The sequence below is a fragment of the Astatotilapia calliptera genome, chromosome 9, assembly GCF_964374335.1.
Source record: "Astatotilapia calliptera chromosome 9, fAstCal68.1, whole genome shotgun sequence".
NCBI lineage: Eukaryota > Metazoa > Chordata > Actinopteri > Cichliformes > Cichlidae > Astatotilapia > Astatotilapia calliptera.
The window spans coordinates 10593469-10614697 of record NC_137430.1 but is presented as its reverse complement, the minus strand read 5'-3'; the positions used below and the strand labels follow the sequence as shown (position 1 = coordinate 10614697).

General features: G+C 39.4%; 3 protein-coding genes across 4 annotated transcripts in view; all 3 read right to left on the bottom strand.

The window, feature by feature from the left end:
- Positions 1 to 21229, bottom strand: part of LOC113028755 (leukocyte elastase inhibitor-like) — a 373460-nt gene that overhangs the window by 330762 nt on the left and 21469 nt on the right. The window lies entirely within an intron of this gene.
- pigm (phosphatidylinositol glycan anchor biosynthesis, class M) lies at positions 1935 to 6691 on the bottom strand. The gene is made up of 8 exons (XM_026179174.2): positions 6304 to 6691; positions 5305 to 5478; positions 5035 to 5161; positions 4702 to 4951; positions 4341 to 4444; positions 3974 to 4128; positions 3776 to 3877; positions 1935 to 2968 (listed from the first exon to the last, which is right to left on the bottom strand). Exons 1-8 carry the CDS (start codon positions 6472 to 6474, stop codon positions 2801 to 2803), a joined length of 1251 nt encoding a protein of 416 aa, XP_026034959.2. The 5' UTR covers positions 6475 to 6691; the 3' UTR covers positions 1935 to 2800.
- On the bottom strand, positions 7216 to 16088 carry LOC113028758 (leukocyte elastase inhibitor-like). Of its 2 annotated transcripts, XM_026179180.2 has the most exons (10): positions 15931 to 16088; positions 15261 to 15442; positions 11662 to 11760; positions 10782 to 10922; positions 10488 to 10605; positions 10160 to 10302; positions 9393 to 9470; positions 8512 to 8601; positions 8243 to 8423; positions 7216 to 8094 (listed from the first exon to the last, which is right to left on the bottom strand). In XM_026179180.2, the coding sequence occupies exons 2-10, from the start codon at positions 15435 to 15437 to the stop codon at positions 7868 to 7870; spliced, it is 1254 nt and encodes a 417-aa protein (XP_026034965.1). In that variant the 5' UTR covers positions 15438 to 15442; positions 15931 to 16088; the 3' UTR covers positions 7216 to 7867. The 2 variants fall into 2 exon arrangements, with proteins under 2 accessions (XP_026034965.1, XP_026034966.1); XM_026179181.2 differs by lacking the exon at positions 11662 to 11760.

Genomic DNA, 21229 nt, shown 5'->3' with positions numbered 1-21229 from the left:
GCACTCAGACTGTTGACACTAAATTGTAAACAGAATAATGGAAACAGCCTTAATTAAATAGTTAGAAATACTCTGAACGATAAAGCATTCTGCTCTCGTCTCGCAGGGATCAAACTGCATAACAGGAATCACATTCAGGCATAAAGTCCTCTTCATGACGAGTAACAAGTAACTCGTGACGCAGTGTTTGATACTGCTACAAGATTTCAGTGAGCCATTTGTCTCACTGTAGCTTCATATCAGATGCTGTGACAATGACAGGGAGGAGGAGCGGCTGAGGCTGACTTTAAATGTTTAATATTCACTCGCATGCACGCAACCTTCGATCACGCCATCTGTACAATGCTCGTTCGGTACAGGAAGGGGAAAGGATGAGGACGAGAAAAAAAAGAGAGGGAAGTGAGATAAATTTGAGAGAAGAAAAAACAGAAGTCAATTTGGGAAAAGGGCAAAAAAAAAAAAAGGAGTAGTGCTTTAAGGCAACTGTAGTGTAACCAACGTGTTTGACGCTTGCTGACAGCTGATCCGTGAGCCACGGTGTGTGTGTGTGCGTGCAGATCAAAACCTATAATCCTATACCATACAAGGTTGCGTGACCGTTCATACCCTGCTGTTCTCTGCTCCACACACCATTTGGCCTAACTGGTCACTCCCTCTCTTGCTCCATCTTTCTCATACACGTTTAAAAAACACACAGAGATAAAGGCAGATGAACAAATACATGCATACATCCCCCCCAGTGACAATGAGGAGAATTCTTCAGGGTCTGGCACAAACAGGCATCTGCATACACATGCATACACTTCATTAAACACACATATACACATTAGCATATGGGACATAGTCACGCAACCCCCTCAACCTTCCCACTTCTTGCTTCCTGAGCACAATTAACAAATATACAGTGAACGCAGCGCCTTGTTTTCTTTATTTGTCCACATCAGCGCACCAGCAGCAGAACAGTGCTTTCCACCTTTTTTAGACTGTTGTGCCTACAGAGTGCTGTTACCCTTCACTCACCAGACACATCAGGTTCATCTGAACTGGTTTTAGTTTGCCTCCATAGTTCACCAACTATGATGGTATGATGAAACTCTTAAGGGGACAAGTAGCTGTAATTTGGATTGGCTGCCACAAAAAACTGAAATTGTAATATAGGGGAAAAACATATTCGTATTAATTTGTAATCCTAAGAATTTGCAAATAAACCCCTGAATGTGGCCGTCAGTTTTAAAATAAGATGGTTTATGCATGTGCCTGGGGGGCAACTAGCCAGTTGAAAGGTTACTGGGTGCATCCTGGTGATTCAGAAACTAGATATGCAGGCTGCAGCTGACCATGACTCACACGCATGCACATATGCAACACACAACCAAGACCTTATACTCGTACAGAAAAGCAAAGCAATGTGCAAATGTCTAAGGAAAGCCACCGATTTGACCCAACCTGCTGTGTATCTCAAGCATTCATAATGCGAATCCAGTATATTATAATTATTATGCACTTCCACTATCAGTCCCAGGATCAACAGACACGCTCAGAACCAACAGGGCTAAAGTGAATGCTCTAATAATTTCCATGTGAGATTAGAGGGAGAGTACAGTGAGATTATGGAGCCACTGCCAGCTCTGTTTGTTTTAGGTTGTGTTCATGCTCCAGTTGACTGATTAATCTGCGAGGGTTACATGAGGATGTTTGCTCAAGCTGTCCCTTCTGCTTGCAAATGCTCCTGCCTACTGGTCACAGCTGCAAACTGCAGCCAAAGAAGCTGCAAGTCAAACAGCTGCCTTGACAGAAGATTATGCATTAGTGGCCTAGACTGTAAATACTGTGCTTGTCTGTTTTCTTACAGTGTTAATAGTAAACACAGATGAAATCATTAGGTCCGAGACGTAACCAAGGATTTGAAATTACACAACAGCATTCTCAGGAAATTACTTATTTGATTTTATTCATTTGTGAAACTGTAAAAAAATAGACATAAAGACAACAGTGCATTTGTTTACCGTTTCTAACAGTAGAACTATTTAACATATTCTCCCTCAAACCAAGAAACTATCTCCTACCTGTCAGATTAATGTGCAGGTCAGCCTCAATTTACACCGGTCAGGACAAAAAACACGACACAATTTAGGACAGATTTTGTAACGGTAATTCTCCTCGGTGCAATCTAATCCATAGTTCAAGTGCTGAAAGTACCAACAATAATGTCAACATGAAAGTGAGACACTCAGACTGAAGGCTTCTCGATTCCTAGCAGCATACAATTGGATTATTTCTCCCTCTGGAGTTAGAAAATGCTTTCCGTCACCACGAGGTCAAAATGCCACCCCAGAAAAAAGAAAAAAATCCCCGAGGGGTGTGTTAAATACTTTGACCCAGAGCTGTTTATTAAGACTGTTTGTGATCTCTGATCTGCAGCAGGTGTTTTGCCCCATCAGCAAACTTTTGACAAATGACTTGGCCACAGGTGGAGCAGACTTCAAAGTTACCATCCAAAAAAACCTGGGCAACAGTCAGTTTCTGCTACGTGTCATACACTGTGGATTTAAGTGTTTTGACCGGCAGTGGTGAGCATATAATCCAAAGGTTTAACTCAGAAAAACTGAAAATCCACCTAAGCCTTTGTCGCTCAGAAAACGTAGTGTTCTTTGCTAAAGTGATTTAAATTATTAGAGAAAGTAATTAAAGTCTGGGGAGATTAAACTTTGGTCTACATGGATCCACAGTGCATGATCTGAAAGAGCATCCTTTGAAGTTTCAAAGACAAAATTTCTTCCACTTTGAATACATTTGGGTTTTATTCAGCTTTCAGTCTCAGTGGAGTTTTTGTTGGTTTGTAATGAGTTACAATCTGGATCAGAATAAAGCAGTTGACGACCTGGAAGAGCAATCCGGCTAGCCAGATCCATAAGAAGGTGTTGTAGCCTTCAAACTCCAGGAAGTAGGCTGGGCCCAACCAGATGGCCTGTTTAGGGGAGAAAAATATGACAGTTTATTTTAAAAACATTGCCAGATGACTTCAGTTCTATGTATCCTATCACTCGTATAACTTTCAACTCAGCATGATCAAGATCACAATCAAGAAAACAAACTTTAGGGCTCTGAAAACACCGCCAACTAGGAGGTGCTACAAAATAGTGACCACTTGAGGCTAGCTCTAAACATTAGTCAATCCTCTTAGAGCTACATATTAAAACGCACAAGTTTAAGGCAGAAACACAGTTTTCTGCTTTCATTCTGGTACAAAAAAAATCCTTGTAGACAGTTTTACCCTTTGTGAAAACTACAGGTGGGTGAATTTGTACAAGGCTCATCCTATCAAGCCGTTCTGAGGCTTAAAAATTTTATTTCCGTGGCTAGTTGTCAAGCTGTAGCTAACCAAAATTTTGTCTTGCTGTGTAGTTGATTGTAGTGAGTGGTAAGGGACACTAAGTGGTGAGTAAAACTGTAGTATTTTTCTAGTGTGTAAGCACTCGTCAGACGGTATCTGTGTCTGTGCAATGCACCTGTACACTCCATGAATGCACCTTGCTAACCAAGGTGTTAGCTAATAGTGTAACAATCCTCCCTCTTGTACAAATATGGTCACTTCTGGTTACAAAACACTAATATTAGAATTTAAAACACTAAAATTAGAATATTAAACTACTAGTCTGGGATTTTGAATGGAGAGCCCATAGATTCAGTCTATGGTATGAAATCTGATTACATTAACAAATGTATATCTGAATTCATATTTAACTGTAATTTTAAATGTGCTTAACTTAATTACCTGTCCAGCAAACCAGAGGAGCAGTAGTCCCAGCCCTTGTTTTACTGTCAGACTCAGGTTAGGGATGACCAGAGGAAGTAAGCACAGGTACCAGAGGAAGTACTGTGAAAGGATTACAAGAAACATTGTTAAATTTGTAAAGTCTGTGTGTTATGTCTAGGACAGGAGGAACAAAGTGAAATTATGTTAGGTATGTACCTGAGAAGTGCACACTTTGTTGAAGGTAACAAAAATGGCTGTGTGCAGGAAACAGCAGAAGGCCAGGTCTTTGTAATACATCCATGATGTTACCAACAGCAGGGCAAACTGCGGCAGGAATGCTGCCAAGCCTAGCCACTGGCTCCACGTACTCTCTGCAAGGCCGAAAGAAATGTGCTCATTTAAAAAATAAATAAATAAATAAAGCTGTATTTCCCGCTGTACGTTTGCTCAGTATAACACAAAAGACAAAGGAAAATAACTCAACACACCTATAAATCAGATTTAACAAGCATTTTATTGCCTTCAAACTTCATCATTTCGCATGCTACACAATACAGGCGTGAATGGTTGGATGGATAAATACCTGCAGTAAGGTAGAGCATGTAGAAGTATGGAGAGAAGTTGTGTCTGATGTCCCTTCTGGTCAGATGGTACAAATAGGTCTCATAAAGAAACTGCCAACCATACCTGCGTTTGTACGAGAGGACACACGTGTGAGTAAGAGTGTTGGTTCAAATAATGGGTCACAAGAGGCTAGCATTAAGTCAAATCAAAAACAGTACTTAGCATTGTTGAAAGTCATTCCTAAACAACAGTTTATCATCTTCAAAGTAATTTTTATGGCATCTGAATATTAACCATTAATGCTAATTCCAATAGCATTAGTTGTAGTAATAGAACAGTCATTTCTAAATCATGAAAACGGTTTGTGGTGTCCATCTCACATGTAATAGAAGAGTGCTGTGAGTGTAAAGAAGACTCCGCCAGCCACACTTGCAAATAGGAGCAGATCTTGGTTGAAGAAACCAACAAAAAAGCCGACAAGCTTCTTGAATCTTGAGACCTTTTTGGCTTCATCTACCCTGATTTCAGCTGTGCGAAGGGTCAGGGCAATGGGCAGAGCATACGTAACAGGGTAGATCTTCATATGAACCGATAAACCATACAGCAGCGCTGCCCAGGTCAGACGCTGAGCTGGAAGAAAACAAAAGGAGCCAATAAACACAGAAGCTGTGAAAACACATGATCAAATTAATGCTGATATATTTAACCCACACCTCTGCGTTCCATGCAGAGCAGAGTCCCCAGCACCAGAGCTGCCAGGATTGACTCAGCATTCCCTCGGCTGGACACGCCCATGGGCAACGGGTTGAGAAGCCACAAAGAAGAAACACAGCGTGCAGTCTGAACATAAACAAGCAAAAATGTATTTTTGTATTTTTATCTGTAAAAAAAAGAAAAAGAAAAAAAATACCCCCCCCCATAGCTCATCTAATTAAAAAAAAAAAAAGAGAGAGAGACATGATGAAAGAGTGCCAGTCACAAACCTCAGCTCTTAGACCTCGCAGGCAGAGGACTTTGTAGATGAGCAGTCCTGACAGCACATCGCATACAATGAAGAGGATCTTTCCAAAAACCATGTTAAGATAGATGTTTGGGGTGAGAAGCCAGGCCAGCAGAGGAGTGTAACGGTAGGTTGACCTGTTGTATGGGGACTCGCCCTGTAAAAGGAATTCCCCACATGAAAATGCTGAATGTGATATTAGGTTAAATAAAGGGGTTATATATGATAACCAGCTAAAACAGCCATTTCATCCAAAAGCCTGACAGAAATTTTGTCTTCTGTTGACGGTTTCATACACCATTCTTAAAGTGCTAGAATAAATATCATATCTTAAACATAGCTTATTTTGTTAACATAGAAATGTAATAAGGACCTCACTACAAAAAATATCCTAACATAAAAATAATATATTTTTATGTTTCACTCTCTGCATCTCTGGAAAGTTAAACAACAACCCCATAAATTGGCTGTATTTGATACAACTCCAACTAACTTCATGTGTTAAATATCCAGGTGTCCAAAACTGTCTGAACTTCACTTAAAAGTCAGGCATTCTCGTTGATGTGTGTGTGTCTTAATATTTTTCTTTTCTCCTTCCACCGATCTTGTGCCATAGAGCTACTCTCTAGCCTAGCTCTGTCGGAGGCTTCTTCCTGTCAAACGGGATTTTTTTCTTCCCACAGTCTCCAAGTGCTTGCTTTGGGGAGTTGTTTGTTTTCTCCCGAATAACTGCGCTTTATACCACATTGAGGGGAATCCTGTTACGATTTGACGTTATAAAAATAAACCTGCATTGAACTGAATATACTAAGCTTTGGTTTGGTGACCTAACAGCTTCAATTCCAGGTAAATCCTAGTTCATAAATTCTCCATTTAGCTCAGTATTAAGTAATGTTACCACCCTTATACAACTGGTGCTTCTCACTATTTTTCATTGTCAGCGTTATATCAGCAGGACATTCAGTTTTGAGACAGTTGTTACCTCAGTAATGAACCTCGCAGCATCTGTGAACACATGGTAGTCAATGTCAGTGTACTTCACCGCCATTGTCCTGTCCTGGTAGTCTCCATAAGCGACCAAAGCCAGTCTTATAACGAAGGAAGCCGTGAAAAGGAAATGCTTTTCAGTGAGTTTAGATATTAGCTTCTCCATCACCAGCCACGGAGTGATTAGCAGGTAGGACTGAGAGCTACGTTGGCTATTTTTCTATGTTTAACGTTACTTCGCGTCCATATCCTTTCTATTTAGTTTACGGACTTATCAAACATTAATACTAGCGAGTATTAATCCAATTTGAATGCCCCAATTTCAAATATGACAACACGGAAGTTATCCGGAAGTGGCATTAGCAAAATTGTCTTCTTCGTATAAATTCTACAAAGGGCTTCAGTGAGCACAGCTAATGCAATAGCACCACCTACTGTGTTGGAGTGGGACTGCTATTTAAAATTGGAAATTATGAAGCTATTTTTAACAGTTATTATTATTATTACTCTCTTTGGTTAAGATAAGTATTATATTGCATTTAAACAAAATGAATAACTTGTTTGAGGATTGAAAGTTACTGCCCAAGGCTTGGCTGATACAACTTTTGTTGTTTCAGTTGGTTACATAGGTAATATTTTTTATTTTTTAACAGAAGTGTAGAAAGTAATCCAGTGGCCAATTCGAAACTGCTTTAAGTCTCCTTTTTTCCTACTGGAACAAAACAATGGCAAAATGCCCCCCCTAAACATTTGAAAGGACTAATATGATGTTAGAGTGACTGACGGTGACAAGTGTAATACCAAAAATTCTACATTAAATGGTTAAACAGCATTAGAAACCCCATCCTATAACACTTGGCTGAACCAGGTAAAGGAAAATGTGAGTAAAAGGCATTTTAAACATGGAGCAGTTGCAAACCACACACTTTATTCCACATTTAAGTCAAGGGATACATAAAAATGACCTGGACTCAATGCCAGTTCAAGCATTTATGTACGTTTTTATAAATTCTCCAATTATTATATGCATTTTATAATTCCATATAAAATGTATTACACTGTTAAAATTATTATCTTTGGCTAAGCTAAGTATGATATTGCATGTTTTCAGATAAAATGCATAGCACATTTTTTTAACCAAAAAAGGTGCAGCTGGTGTACAGCAGGTTAATAGAGGCACATTGTAAACTTTTTCCTAAGGTGTAAGGCATATGATAACAATCTAGTCTTCAAGATAGATAAAATAGGGTATATGACTGCAGCAAACAGGGCCATACGTGCATTACGACATAAATCAAAAGATCAAATTAGGTTAAACAGTGCAAGATGACAGTATTCAGAGAAGAGACACAAACAAGGGGTGAAATTTTTTATAAAAATTACACACCGTCATTTTTAATTCCTCATCCTGGTGGTGTTGATATACAGGCCAGGAACATAGGGTGAGATTAGCATAATGAAACTCTTGAGCAGGAGCTCTCAGCAACAACACCAAATTCGATTTTACACCAGTCATGTTGTAACCTCCCTCCAGCTGAGAAACACCACTCTAAACGCGCTCACACGGGGGAACTGTATCGGCCAGCGAAGAGGATGCTCGAGGAAGGGTTGTGCCTGATGAAGAAGAGGAAGGGGTGGTCGGCGATGAATCTGGCTGGAATCCTGGCGCAGCGCAGCATCATGATAGCAGCGGTGGCAGCGGCAGCCTCCGTTCCCTCCTCGTTGACCTCCACGAAAGCCTTGTGCACGACTTTGGACAGCACCAGGTCATTGGCAGGAGACATGCCTGTCACAAAACAAAGCAAAATAACATATTTGATTTATGTAGAATATGGAGGTGATGGAAATTACGGTGATTTAAGAGAACAGCAGCAGTCCGTTCATGTTTTGGGCTCCCGTTTTATTGTGCGGCATGTTCCAAGAATACTTCATACCAGAGAAGTCACTCTTTTGCATGTCAAAGGCATCCACCATGCCCATGCTGACCAGGACAGTCTTCATGTCGTAATTCTCCTCTAGCTTGAATCGAGGCAGGCCCACCGTGACCTCAATTTCATCCATCATATTGGGATTAGTCCACTCCACAAATTTCTCAAAGGTCAGCTCCTTCTCCAGCTAGAGATGGGGAAAAAATAAAAATAAAAAAAATCATCCACTGTTTATGTATTTCATAGGTTTCATTATCCAAGTGTGCTTGTTATACCTTCTCCAGACCCGTTGTGCCGTCCTCGATATTTTGGGGCAGAAAGACGACCATGCTGAGCTCATTCCCTTTGTAAGGCAACTCGATGATCTGTCACACAGGTTTCAAACATTAGCGTGAATATATAATAGTGGCTATGCAACTGTTAGACTTAATCATCTTAGTTTATTATAACCTGCTTCCAAAAATGTTAACATGCAATGCCGTGTAATACAATAACTTATACAAAAACAAATCCAGAAAGCTGGGACAGGGGCAACATAGCACTAAAATAACTTGTAGACCATTAAGCTTACAACAGTGTGGTGTTAAAAAGAAAAAAGAAACAAAAACAAAAAAACAAAACAAAAAAACAACACCATTAAATACTTTTCAAAAGGCACTAAAATCCCTGTGCACAAGAGTCAAGGGTAAAAACAAACAAACAAATTGATGTTGGCGACAATCTTTGGCTCGTCAGATTGCACTATGTTACAAAACTGACATGATTTTGCAAGAAAAACAAGTTCACAGGCTCTGGAAGACTTCAAACCAACGTTGGCAGTAAATACAGTTCATTCCTGCATTTCTGCAAATCCAACTTTATTCTCTACCTTCCTTGGACTGAGGAGAAGTGGAAAACGATTAACCATCTTGTATGTGCAGTTCACAAACCAGCATCCATGATGATGCAGAGAGCATTAGTCCACATGACTTAACCACTAAAGCTGAACCCACCAAGGTTTTGAAACAGCCTGAGCTGCCAACCAGACAACATTATGGTTGTGTGTGTGTGTCACACACACACACACACACACTCTCTCAAATCAAACTATTTTAAATGCTGCCAAGTTAACAGGTGATGGGTTGCCGGCCATACTGACTGATTTACTGCAAATTACCTGACAGTTGACTTCATGGATGAAGGTCAAAGGGAACTTAGACTTTTGGTACATCATCTTCACTGGCTTAGTGTCATTCTGAAATATGAAAAAAATAACATGTGAAACATCACCAGCTGAAATCTTTTACTTTGTCACGAGTGTACTAGTTCAACCTGAAATTGGTGTTGAGTGTATACAGAAGTGTATGAGAGCAACCGCAGTTAGAAGCGAACCTGCTCGAGGAGAAAAAGTGAAGTTTTAAATCATTGGCATGCAAATAAATAATGTTAAAAATAGTTGTTTCTTTAAGGCTTGTTGAGCTACTCGAGAAATACAAACAGCAGTGAGAGTGTGACTTTCACTCATCAGGTGAAGAGCAAACCACTGCCACTGCCAGCCCACTTCTTCTAGATTTCCAACTGTTTGCTGGCAAGTTAATAATAACAGCTGGAAAGGCTGAGATATAACAAGCCTTGTTCTTGAGTTAGATTTGCTCTCTTTAAGTCATGAGACGGTTTAACATCACTTCATGCAGTTCTAGGATTTTGTCAGCCAGTCGAAGCATAATGACTTTTTATCACTCTGAGCAAAGTCTAATGTGTTTTTTACTGTGTTTCATCACAGCTAACAGAAATATCTGATCGAGAGGTGCCGCTAAGAATGTGACTGAACACCATGTGATCTTAAAAAAAAGAAGAAAAAAAAAGACCCTTACCACAAACACTGTCAGGATATATTATATATAAAAAATAAAATCAGCAGTATTCATGCAGCTGCTGTATTACCTTGTTGACTCGAAACTGAGCATCTTGTGTTTGATCCTGCTTAAACTGCTTGTTCCAGAGGCCCTTAAAGTAGATGGCATTGACCAACACCAGCCTGGTCATGGGGTCCAAAACACCCTGAGCCAGCAAATCCTTAATTTTACCTGAAGGATACGTTGACACGTGTGAAGCAGCGACACAGACGTATGTAATAAATACTCTACTAACATCTCACAGAAGAACAGTTCTGCAGGACTACTAACCAACACACTAATACTATAAAAGTTTTTTCATTACAACTTCTAACTTCATATCAGTGGAAGGTGGACATGTTTAGTGTGTTACCCACCTTGTGTTGTCTTCTCCACCCAGCTGTTGATGTTGAGCCTGGCAGCATCGAAGCTTTTGATGAAGTCCACGGCCTCCAGCTCAGCATTGTAATGCTTCTTGGTTTTTCCCAAGAAATCCTGAAATCAGTTAATGACACACTTATAAAGTCTGAACACCCAAACAAAATAACCTATTAGCTCTGTGGGATTTTACTGCCTAATCAACTACCTCATTCTTTCCTCCACAGCTTAAAGATTTCTCTCATTCTTTAGGAAAAAAAAAACAAGCCACACGAACAGAGACACACACACACCTCAACAAACTGGTAGGACTGCTCCCCATACAGTCTGTTGGCAACGCTGAGAGAATATGGAGCATCTGACTTGTTGAGCACACTCAGCAACTGCGCAAAGCTGCTGTGGACATCATCCTGACAATCCTTCGTTTTCAGGCACTGTGAACAAAGCAGACAACTGTTCAAAAAACAAAACAAAAAAAAAGCACTGGATTCAGAGAAGCCATGACCCAAGCTTAGAGAAGCCTTTCCACAAAGCATTTACAGCACATAAAGACCCACACCATCCCACCACCGTGTTATCATTTATGTGGTCATCTTCAAGTCCAACTGCTTAATAAGAACGAAGTAGAGTGTGTTTTTACATGGTGCACATCCACAGCTAAAGTCACAGACGGCTGTAATGTTGGGTGCTCAATTTGTTAACAGAGTTTTCTCTCTTTATACAAGAGTGATTCTCTGGAATTACACAAACAGGAAATGGAAAAAGTGATGCGCTGTCATAGGTTCAAACTTTGAAGGCTCAAGTGACATTTACAGCATCTGCTAATAAGAGATAAAAAGAAAGAAAACACACAGAAAGAGGTCATAAAAGGACACGGCTATATTCATATGCATTATGTAATGCTGTGGGGTTTGAAGCTGTTGGACTCGCCACATACACATTAAACCTTCAGTAAACATATCACTGCTGCTTTTACCCGACAGTTCAAGACAGCAGCATAAAGGACATCAGCAAAGCAAAAACAGAGTACAAACACAGATGTGAAATGCTCTGTGAAGCTCTAACATCTTTGTTTCCATTGATCCCCTCACCACACGGCACTGTTAGATCAGCTGTTAGTAATATTTCCCCTTTTGTTAGTGTGCAATTCCTGTATTGCTGCTTTGTTACCACCTTCCTCAGATTCGGCAGCGCAGACTGGGCCTGCTGTTGCATGTGCATCTGTCCCGCCGGTGCGTGCTTAGGCTTCTCTGCCTTGGTGAAGCAGAGAACCTAGAAGTGCGATTCCAAGTGCTCACCGTTACGTTCAACGTTTGTTTTTCCATTTTTAAAAAACAAAACAAAACAGTAATTTATGAGCTTGTCCTTAAACTGATGTGTTGGCCGAGTTGTAGACTTCAATCTGATACCTGAACAAGAAATCTTCTAATGAGTCGCTGATAATGTTCAATGAAACACTTTTACACAGTTGTGACAAACCCCTCAGTTGAAAAAACAAAACAAACAATAGAAACAATTATAAACAGTATGACCATAACTTCCCTGCATTCATTTGCTTTAAGCATAAAGAATATTTCCTCTACAGAGGAATTTTTTGAGAACCAAAACATTTTAGCCAGAATCAAAGTATTATCATTTTAAGTAATTACAACATTTTATTTTGTGTTATAAACTCTTACTTAAAATTAAACCAGCAAAATATACAGTCTTTCAAATAAGGTAACAGGCAGCCAACTGTCCTTACAGTAGGTCCCCAGATGCCCCTCTGAGCCAGGCTCATCTTTCTGTGATGGTACAGCTGAGCCAAGCTGACTCAGAGTAATCACACCCAACAGCCGTGTCTGGTTGCACTTAGCACAGTAGTGTATAAAACTGTGCTTGGGAAAACACCGTTTACAGTAAGTCGCTCTTTTAAAATTACTTGTACCAACTCGCAGAGAAATAATGTAAGCCAAAAAACAACAACTGTGTTAGATCTGGATTATTAACATAAGTCATTTTTGACAGCAGTGGATTTACTGCATGACTTTGTGGGGTACATCATTATTTAAACAGGCATCTCGTCATTCCGTAAATGTATGACAGAATTGGTTATGGATTTGTTTCTTACCAATAATTAACTCCAATTTAAGTTATTTGGCCACATGTTTTGAACCAATGAATCCTAACCATGGGTGCTTGTAGCTCGGGAAGTGTCTCTGCTCTGGAAAGGCTGATTGTAGTTAGCTGCTGTGCAAACTAACAAAAAGAAAAAAAAAAAAAAAAAAAAAGCAACTTGTTTATAGGAATATTGTTATGTTAAATAACAGACTAGTCAGCCAATGACCAGAGCAGTCTGAGGTGAGTTAAAGTTCCTCAAATATGTATTTATTATTGAAATGATTTGAATAAATACCGATTTAACAGACAGAGTAAACTGGGAACCGCCCAGTTAGACTGTGAAACAGGACACCTTGTATCCATACATAAGCCACAAGCCACTGGCTTATGTATGGCAAGATCATCTCAACACAATCACATCTATCAAGAGAAAAGAAATGTCAGGCAACAGTGTTGGACGAAGAAAACAGGCGGCATAAAACACACAGATTAATGTCTGATATATCATCTGTCATCATAATCATGATAATCTGTCATGATAATCTTCGAGGAAATTCTTCAAAAGTTTTTCTTCCACGTAATCTCTAATAAATCCATTATGTTTCAGAGTGTTATCACTACAAATGACTGGATAAAGGTGGAGGTTCTTTCCCTCCCATATACACCCACACCCACCAGCATGACTTCACTGGGTGTGACTTGGCTTAAGAAACAGTTCTGTCCTGATGTTCTTACAGAATTACGAAAGTTCAATAACCTACCAAGAGAGGCCCAGTAAAGATAACCACTGAACGAGTGAAAGAGTCACGAGTGTCTCACAGTCTGGCCTGTGCAGTTTCACGAGGTTTCACCATCATGTGGATGGTTCTTAACTGGTTCTTTAAGTTCTGCTGGGAGATCTCAGATCCTGACATTTATGTGGATGCTTCTTTGAAAACTACCACCTACTACAGGACACGTTCAGAGGTCTTATGGAGTTCGTTTGTCGATGATATGGAAGTGTTTTGGCTTGGTTTTAATGTTGTGGCTTGTCACTGTATTCAGTCATAATTTTAACTTATTTAAATGCTTCCATTCATCCATTCTCTTCCAATACAGGGTTGCAGGGGTGGGGTGACTGGACCCTATCCAGTATATTCCAGTATGTGTGAGGCAAAAACATATTTTATTTCATAGATTCAGAATTGTGGGTGGTCTCTAGCTACACCCTGATTGAGTAATCACGCCCACGTATGTGCATTGCTAAACAGGACTGAATTATTGCACTAATGTTGTTTGTTGAGGAGATAAATGACAAGTGTGTGCAAATTCAGGAAACGTCAGTGCTCCCGTGTATTTCTTACGCACTCCAATCGACTGCAATATTTGTCAAGCGAACGATTGCCCAACAATCGTACAGTCACTGACACTTACTCACAAAATGAAGAATGTGATTGCACTTTGTTTTTCCAGTTGAACTTCTGCCGCAGGCTTTTTTTTTATTTTTATAAATACACCCCACAGAAAGTTTAACTATGCATCAAATCTCAATTACTACTCTTATTAGCCTTGATAGTTATCTTTTAGCTCCTTCCCTGCTTTGACTCTTGGTGCAGCTCAGTTGCAGAAGCCACATCTGTGTGAAAAGTAGCTGTTTACCTACAGCTACACAAGAAAAGAGACAGCTTGCATTAATCTTGCTTTTCTATGTCAACTGCTGTGATCGTTTTCAAGGAATTTCTTCAAACTTTTCGTTCAAGGTACTCTCTAATAAATCCATTATCTTTCAGAGCATTATCATTTCAAATGACCAGATACACGTGGAGGCCCTCTCTCTCCCACACCCACTAGCTTGACTTAGCTGGGTGTGGCTTGACTTCAGGAATCCTTTTGTCACAATCTTTTGTCACTTCCATACCAGCTACTCCTGCTGAATATAAGGCCTCTCTGCTGTTTATTTAACCAGATGGGCAGTTCTTTAAAATCCCTCAGTATCTCTTATTTAATTTTTACTCTAACAATACACTGATTGTCAATCTCACGTCTAAAGACCTTTGAAATGCAGGGCACGCTCCACAGCGTGAGCCTTCTTCTCCATAAGGTGCTAAAAGCATAGCTCTAATTTCTATAAACAATGCAAGTTCAAATGCATTTTATGTTTCCACAAATGTGCTTCAGTGCCTGATATGTCTTAGTTAGGGTAATGTATTACTTCTTCATAGATTGCGTCAAATATTCTTCCAGCCGTTTCCATTTAGTGCCTTAGCTTGGACAAGTGCCTGCTTATGAAATCCAGGCAGCCAGACAAATGGGCATGCCCGCTGCACAAAGGGAACTGATAACCCGTACGGATTACCTGAAGCTTTATTGCCCTTACACTTCCATTTTATGGATCCTGTTCCCCGAGTAACGCAGCACAGGGCTGACCCTCATAAAGGCTGAACAGTACAGATCTTTGTCATTTTTCCTGACACTGAAAGTCAGAGCTTGGTGAGTCACACAGTAGCTTTGGCGGCTTTCAAAAGATCAAATTCGACGCCCTATCATCATGGAGCTTTAATGTTCAACGTTGCTTGAAACGGCCTCTCAGAGCTCTTTAAGTAAATGAAAGGGGTCATTTCAGAAGCCATGGATTTTAACCAGCTTCAACAAGCTGCATACAATCTTCAACAAAGGCAGCTGCACGACTGTACCTCTGACATCTGTGTGGCTGTGTTGCCTCTGGCCCCCAGCATCACCATAGCCAGGGCTGAAGAGATGCTGAACGGGGAGAAAAAGATGTTTCCCGTCTTGTCGTTATTGCTCAGCTCTTTGAGCAAAGTCAGAGAGAAGGCACTGTTTGCCTTGGACAGAGGGGTTGCAGATGCCATTGTTTCTGGTATAAAAAAGAGAGGGCAAAGGTGTTAATTATTACACTAAAGTAGGATTAATTAAGTGAATTATGGTTCACTTTACCTAAACCCCCAAAACACAACAACAGAAAAGATGTGATTATTGTTTCGGGAATTAGAATGACGTGCATCTTTGGTGGTGTGTATGCAGATTTACCTGCAGACTGCAAATACACCAAGCAACAGTTCAACTTCCACATTTGTCAGTCACATATAAACATCCCTTTTTTTGAGTGCACATGGGGGAAGAAATCTTATATTGCTATCATCGATCATTACTATGATTAAAGTTCTTTACACAGAATTTAAATTCAGTACAGGGACTGCATAATCTGAGCGACTATATAACTTGGATTTTTCCACATATCTGGTTGACGTCATCTGAAATTTATTGTGCTGCATTCAAGTAACACCAACCATCTGCACACTAGATAAAAACAATGCGTCCCATAGTGCACAGCCTGTCACTTACCAACGCGGACTTTTGTCGAGGTCTTCAAGCGATCAGGAGTCTTTCTGTGATGGCAAGCCTTCTGCGTGAAGCATCGCTTTTTATTTACAAATCGGCACGCCCCACGTGAACTTCCGCGTTCTCGAACATCACTGTACGGAAGCCGAATGGAAAAATTCCAGAGAAAAACCACTTCGTCACTTACTGTACAGGAGCAGGGGTAACGCCTGCTGGGAGTTTTAGGTACAATACAATACAATACAATTTTGTATTGTATTGTACCCCTTCAATGCAAGGGGGTGAAACCTTTTTCCAGTTAAAATACTTCAAAGTACAAGTTTAAAGTGAGGTTTAGTCAGTGAGGTACAGCGCATGCGACCTCGAGGAGAAAACGTTTTGCAGGGACTGACGACTAAAGTTCAGAGGCTGGCGCTGTGCGATACTGCAAATTTTAGTGTCGATCCAATACCAAGTAGATATGAGGCCAGTATTCCTTCATTCAATAATAATATTTATTTAGTTAATATTCATTTATTCTTTTAACAAAACTCAGTGGATAACATAGTGAACTTAGAGGACAGAAGCAAACTATCAATCCAATACCAGCATTTTTCTTAATACTATGGACATTTGGAGTGATCTGTCCACCTCTAGCAGAGGCCTGTGCAAGAAGCTGGATTTTGTCTTTTCCAGGCAACTTCAAGGTTAACCCTGGGTTTAGGTGGTTGATTTATTGCCTGCGTATTTCACTATGGTAACTCATTCTGGATCAGCAGGTATACCACCTAATGAACAATCAGTTGTCTGGAAAATAGTGTCACTATTCCTGAAAGATCCTTCAAACATCTGTGTGCAGCGTGGGAGAGTCTTACAATAGCCTCAAGACATTTCTCAGTTCTCTAATGTATAAAATTTTTTTTGTTTTGTTGCAGACAATTTCATAATTTCATTGTTTTATATTTTCTTACAATCTATATTTGTACTTTCATCCAATTTGCATGTTGACTATTTGAATTCTGTTTTTCTGTACTTTCTCTCAGACTGAGGTAGGACGTGAAAGAATAAAAACTAAAACAATCTTTACAACATTTATGAAATATTCAGTAATAATCAATCAGATATCTTATTCTCTCTTTTTTTGGCTTTCTTTCCTTGCTTCACATAAACAATACTTTATTCATAAAGCAGATCTTATCCAGTCTTAAAGAGCTCACACATTCACACAGTGCTTTTTCCTCTCACACACTCACAAACTGGTGATTTGTCTGTAGCAACTGTGTTTCTTTCAGTCTGTGTTGTATATTTAACCTCTTCATATGTTCTAATATTGTAGCTTTATCTTCTATCCATCCATTTTTTTCCACTTATTCAATCCAGAGTCGCAGAAGCCCAGCTGTGACACACCCTGGATGAGTCACCAATCTGTCACAGGGCTAATACATAAAGGCAGACATCTATTCACACCTACAGGAAATTTAGAATCAACAGTTAATCTAACCCCATGCATGTCTTTGGACCACCAGAAGAAGCCAGAGTACCCAGAGAGAGCATTCAAACTGCATGCAGACTAGATTCAAATCCAGGACCTGTAGTATCAACCACTGCACTACCCTCGTTTTAGCATTCAGTGGAAAATGATCCTTATTGCCTATGTTAGGTTAGGTAAATCCAGATCACATAAAGTTATTCAAGCTAAACTGAACTTGCATCGTAGGCTCTGAAATAGTTTGGACAAGTGACACTACATTAAAACACAGTTATGCAACAAAATTCAAATTTCTGGTACATAAGAAGAGAGATTCTTTGGATTCAAGGCAAGCAATGACAACCAAGAAGAGATGCAAAGGGTGCACAGCGCAGCACAACTAACCTGTTCAACCGCCACAGCCTGCAGTATAATGAATGAAGGCTAAAAATAATAATGCAGTGGTTGCTAATGTGAATCACCCAACATTAACCTAGACGCCCATAAAAGGAAGCCTGTGCAGCATGTCATCCATGCAGCTCACAAAGACTGAACTCTTCCTACTGCAAAGAACAATGTGCAATGTACACGAACACAGTGTACAGTCGAGTCCTAATAGCACTTACATTCTTTAGGTCTATGCCTGTAACACTCTGCCTATTGCCTTCATATTAAATAATTTTAAAAAATATTTCGTCACGTCATTATGTGGGCACAAGTAGAGCTAACATGGGCCGCGAGATTGAGACAAAGGCATTAGAGCCTCTTAATGCGTGTTTTGTTCTGGTGTGGAATTACCAAAAATAGAGAGGGGACTGTCTAACATATGAAACAGGAAAAGACCGCCGTGTAATCATTTATTTCAACAAAGTAACTCTATTCTGAATGCCACCTTTTTAAACGGGGAACTGTAATGGAATACAGTTACTCATATTTTGTATTTTAAATACGTAACACCGGTACGTATATTCCGTTACTCCCCAACACTGATCATACACACTACCATCGAGTACTTTGCTGTGATTGAAATACTTGATATTTTGCCTCTAGGAGCTGCACTAGTGTCAGGTGAATAAACCTCTTATTAGTCTGCAAAGAAGTTGTAATTAACAGGAAGCACAGTGTCAAAGTGTCCTGATTTCATTTTGTGTTATGTTTTTCTGCAATTTTTAAAAGTGTATATTTTATTTTTATTGTAACAGATATGCTGAATTTAAATGAAGAGGACGAATTGGTACGGATGTCACAGATGAAAATGTGAAAGCTGTTTTCTGTTTTTTTCTATTTGCTCTTACAAAGACTGGTATCATGCTTTCCTTTATTTCCCTCTTCAGAAATATGTTTCATTGTTTCATCGTGTTAATAGATTTTGTCCACATAACTCACTTTGCAGGATGGAAATAACAATGGAAGAATTATTGTTATATTTATTTATTTTTTTATGCCTGACAAAAAGTTCAAACTTCCAAATTCCTGCATCCTCATCTGTCTGAAAACTATTTCTTTGTTCCCACACTTTGGCTCATGCATTCATTTTCCATGTTGTGGTTCTCAGAGACTTCTTTTGTTTTACTCTTCCATCTAGCTCGAATTGCATTTTCAACAGAGGAAGAGCTCAACAGATGAATGCACACTGTATTACTGTCACTGTATACAATGCATGCTAAAAGAGAACCTGTCAGTCAGGTTTACACCCCCCCCCCCAAAAAAAAAATGTGGGCAGTAAACCGGGATAATGAAACACTGAACAGCATGTTAATGCAGGATGTTTACATAGTCAGCAACAGCAACTGATGTGGCTTCAAATTGAATCTTAACTTGGGGAATTTTACTTCCACTCATAATAACTTGATTTACCAAAACATGATTTTGAATTGACCACTAGGAGGCGCAAATCCAACTCAAAGTAGTCAAATGTTCAGTCCATTACACAAATCACCTTCACTGCAAGGTTTGTTGGTTTGTTTTTATCAAGCTAGTTAACACAGACTTATGAATCATTCATGCATTGAGAATGAACTAGTGTTGTGTATTCACAGAACAAGAAACAGCTTTAAATTGTTTTATTAGACAGTAGCAGCTTTTTACAAAAAATAAAATTAAAATAAAAACACAATTTATCACGGTTTCTTTGGTTGAATCTATGAAAAATGCCAAAGATAACAAAGAAATTAAACAGTTTTGTTTTTTTGCAACAAAAACGTGATTCTAAAAGAGCTGCTTTGTTCAAACTGGACAAGTTGGGGACAAAAAAAAACAAAAAACAAAAACAAACCATATGGCCGAAGAGTTACCTCACATCCAAAGAAGAGCTTTGAATGTCCTTCAAGAATATTTTGCAACACATTTAGCTTCATACTGGGGAAATATTCCCGATGACTACTTAAACAAATGATAAAAAAGCTGCCTAAGAGATTTCAGGCTGTGTTGAAGAATAAAGGTATTCAAGCTTGATAGAGCTGTACACAATCTGTACTTCCCATTTTATCAACAAAATACTGAAAAATGAAGAGTGGTTCCAGACTTTGGCACAGTATTGTAGGACACTGAAAAACTTACTCCTCCTGCTTGTAGATGTCTGGTATTATGTGTCAGTAACTAATTCACAGTAGGATGACTGACACCAGATTGTGACTGTCATGCCTCTGTTTGTTGGAGTCATTGAGCCTCCGAGCTAAAACAAACCATCCACCCAATAGAGGTTATTGGTCACTGGTTTGTTATGTTGACTTTTTTCCTGTAATTTCATTCTACCTTACCTGTCCATTAGAGAAATATAGTTTAGCTAACAAAAAAGGAAGTAAAGAATCAGTAGATCAGTCAGTTTAAATGTCTCTATTGCTTTATAGAGACATTTAAATCTCATTTGCAAATATTTTGATTAAGCACAAACATATCTTTATTTGATATGGCCAGTCACAAATCAGACAAATACAGTATATTAAAAGTATAAAAGAAGAATCAAAACATCATCAAACTGTTTACTTTATAGAGATACTGGACAGCAATTAACAAATAATTAAAATTAGCACAAGTAATGATTGAGGTACGAATTAGCAAAGTTTGGCACTATGAGCCGATGCACAGCAACGTCTCAGTCTATAGTAAAACATAAGCTCAGCAGACCAGTCAGTGTGAAATGACGACAAACTTACTCAAAAGCAAAGACTTGTCCCAAAAACATGCTGCACTGTGCAAATGTTTCAGGCACTCAGATCAGACCTCTGATACTTTCAAATTTTCCACAAAGAGTGTACATTTATCAGTAAACTATGAACAAATGCAGGAAACAAAACATTCACGATCTTTTCACTTCTCAGATTTTACATCTCCAATTACTTTCCTCCTCTCTTTGTTGCATCTTTGAGCTCCCACCAGTCAAGCAGCTAACATGACACATCACTGCTTCATAGCTGTTATTTTAAAGCCATAAATGTAAGGCATGCGTCAACTCTATCATGACCTCAAATGAGCACAAGTGAGGTCTAGACAAATGGCATTGTATAAAAAATATATAGGAAAGTTTGAGTAAAATAAATGCAGAGGGTCTGTGTCTATAGAGCAGTGTTTCTCAACCACTGCTGCCATGGAAGATTATCCAAATTCACCTGATTGGTACTCCGAGCGAGCGTAGCATTGTGACAGGCAGAACAGTTAATGTTGGAGAATTGTGGATCAATATGATTGTCATTGTGCAAGATGATTAGCAGGGTGCAGAACTTACACGAAGAAGTCTGAGTTAGCGGGGTCTATATGTCATGAATCGCTCTTCGGCAGGCAGGAGTTGGACCCAAAATGCAAGACTCACAGACTCAGGGGATGAACTCAAAAATCACAGCTTTATTTGCTGGTAGG

Coding starts and splice junctions, on each gene's coding strand:
- pigm (XM_026179174.2), bottom strand. CDS start 6,474: ATGGAGAAGCTAATATCTAAACTCACTGAAAAGCATTTCCTTTTCACG. Junction 4,445..4,701: donor ACAGCACTCTTCTATTACAT/GTGAGATGGACA, acceptor GTACAAACGCAG/GTATGGTTGGCAGTTTCTTT. Junction 2,969..3,775: donor TCCTCTGGTTTGCTGGACAG/GTAATTAAGTTA, acceptor TCCCCTAAACAG/GCCATCTGGTTGGGCCCAGC.
- LOC113028758 (XM_026179180.2), bottom strand. CDS start 15,437: ATGGCATCTGCAACCCCTCTGTCCAAGGCAAACAGTGCCTTCTCTCTG. Junction 10,923..11,661: donor CGCTGCCGAATCTGAGGAAG/GTGGTAACAAAG, acceptor CTTTGTTCACAG/TGCCTGAAAACGAAGGATTG. Junction 10,606..10,781: donor AGTCCTACCAGTTTGTTGAG/GTGTGTGTGTGT, acceptor AACTGATTTCAG/GATTTCTTGGGAAAAACCAA.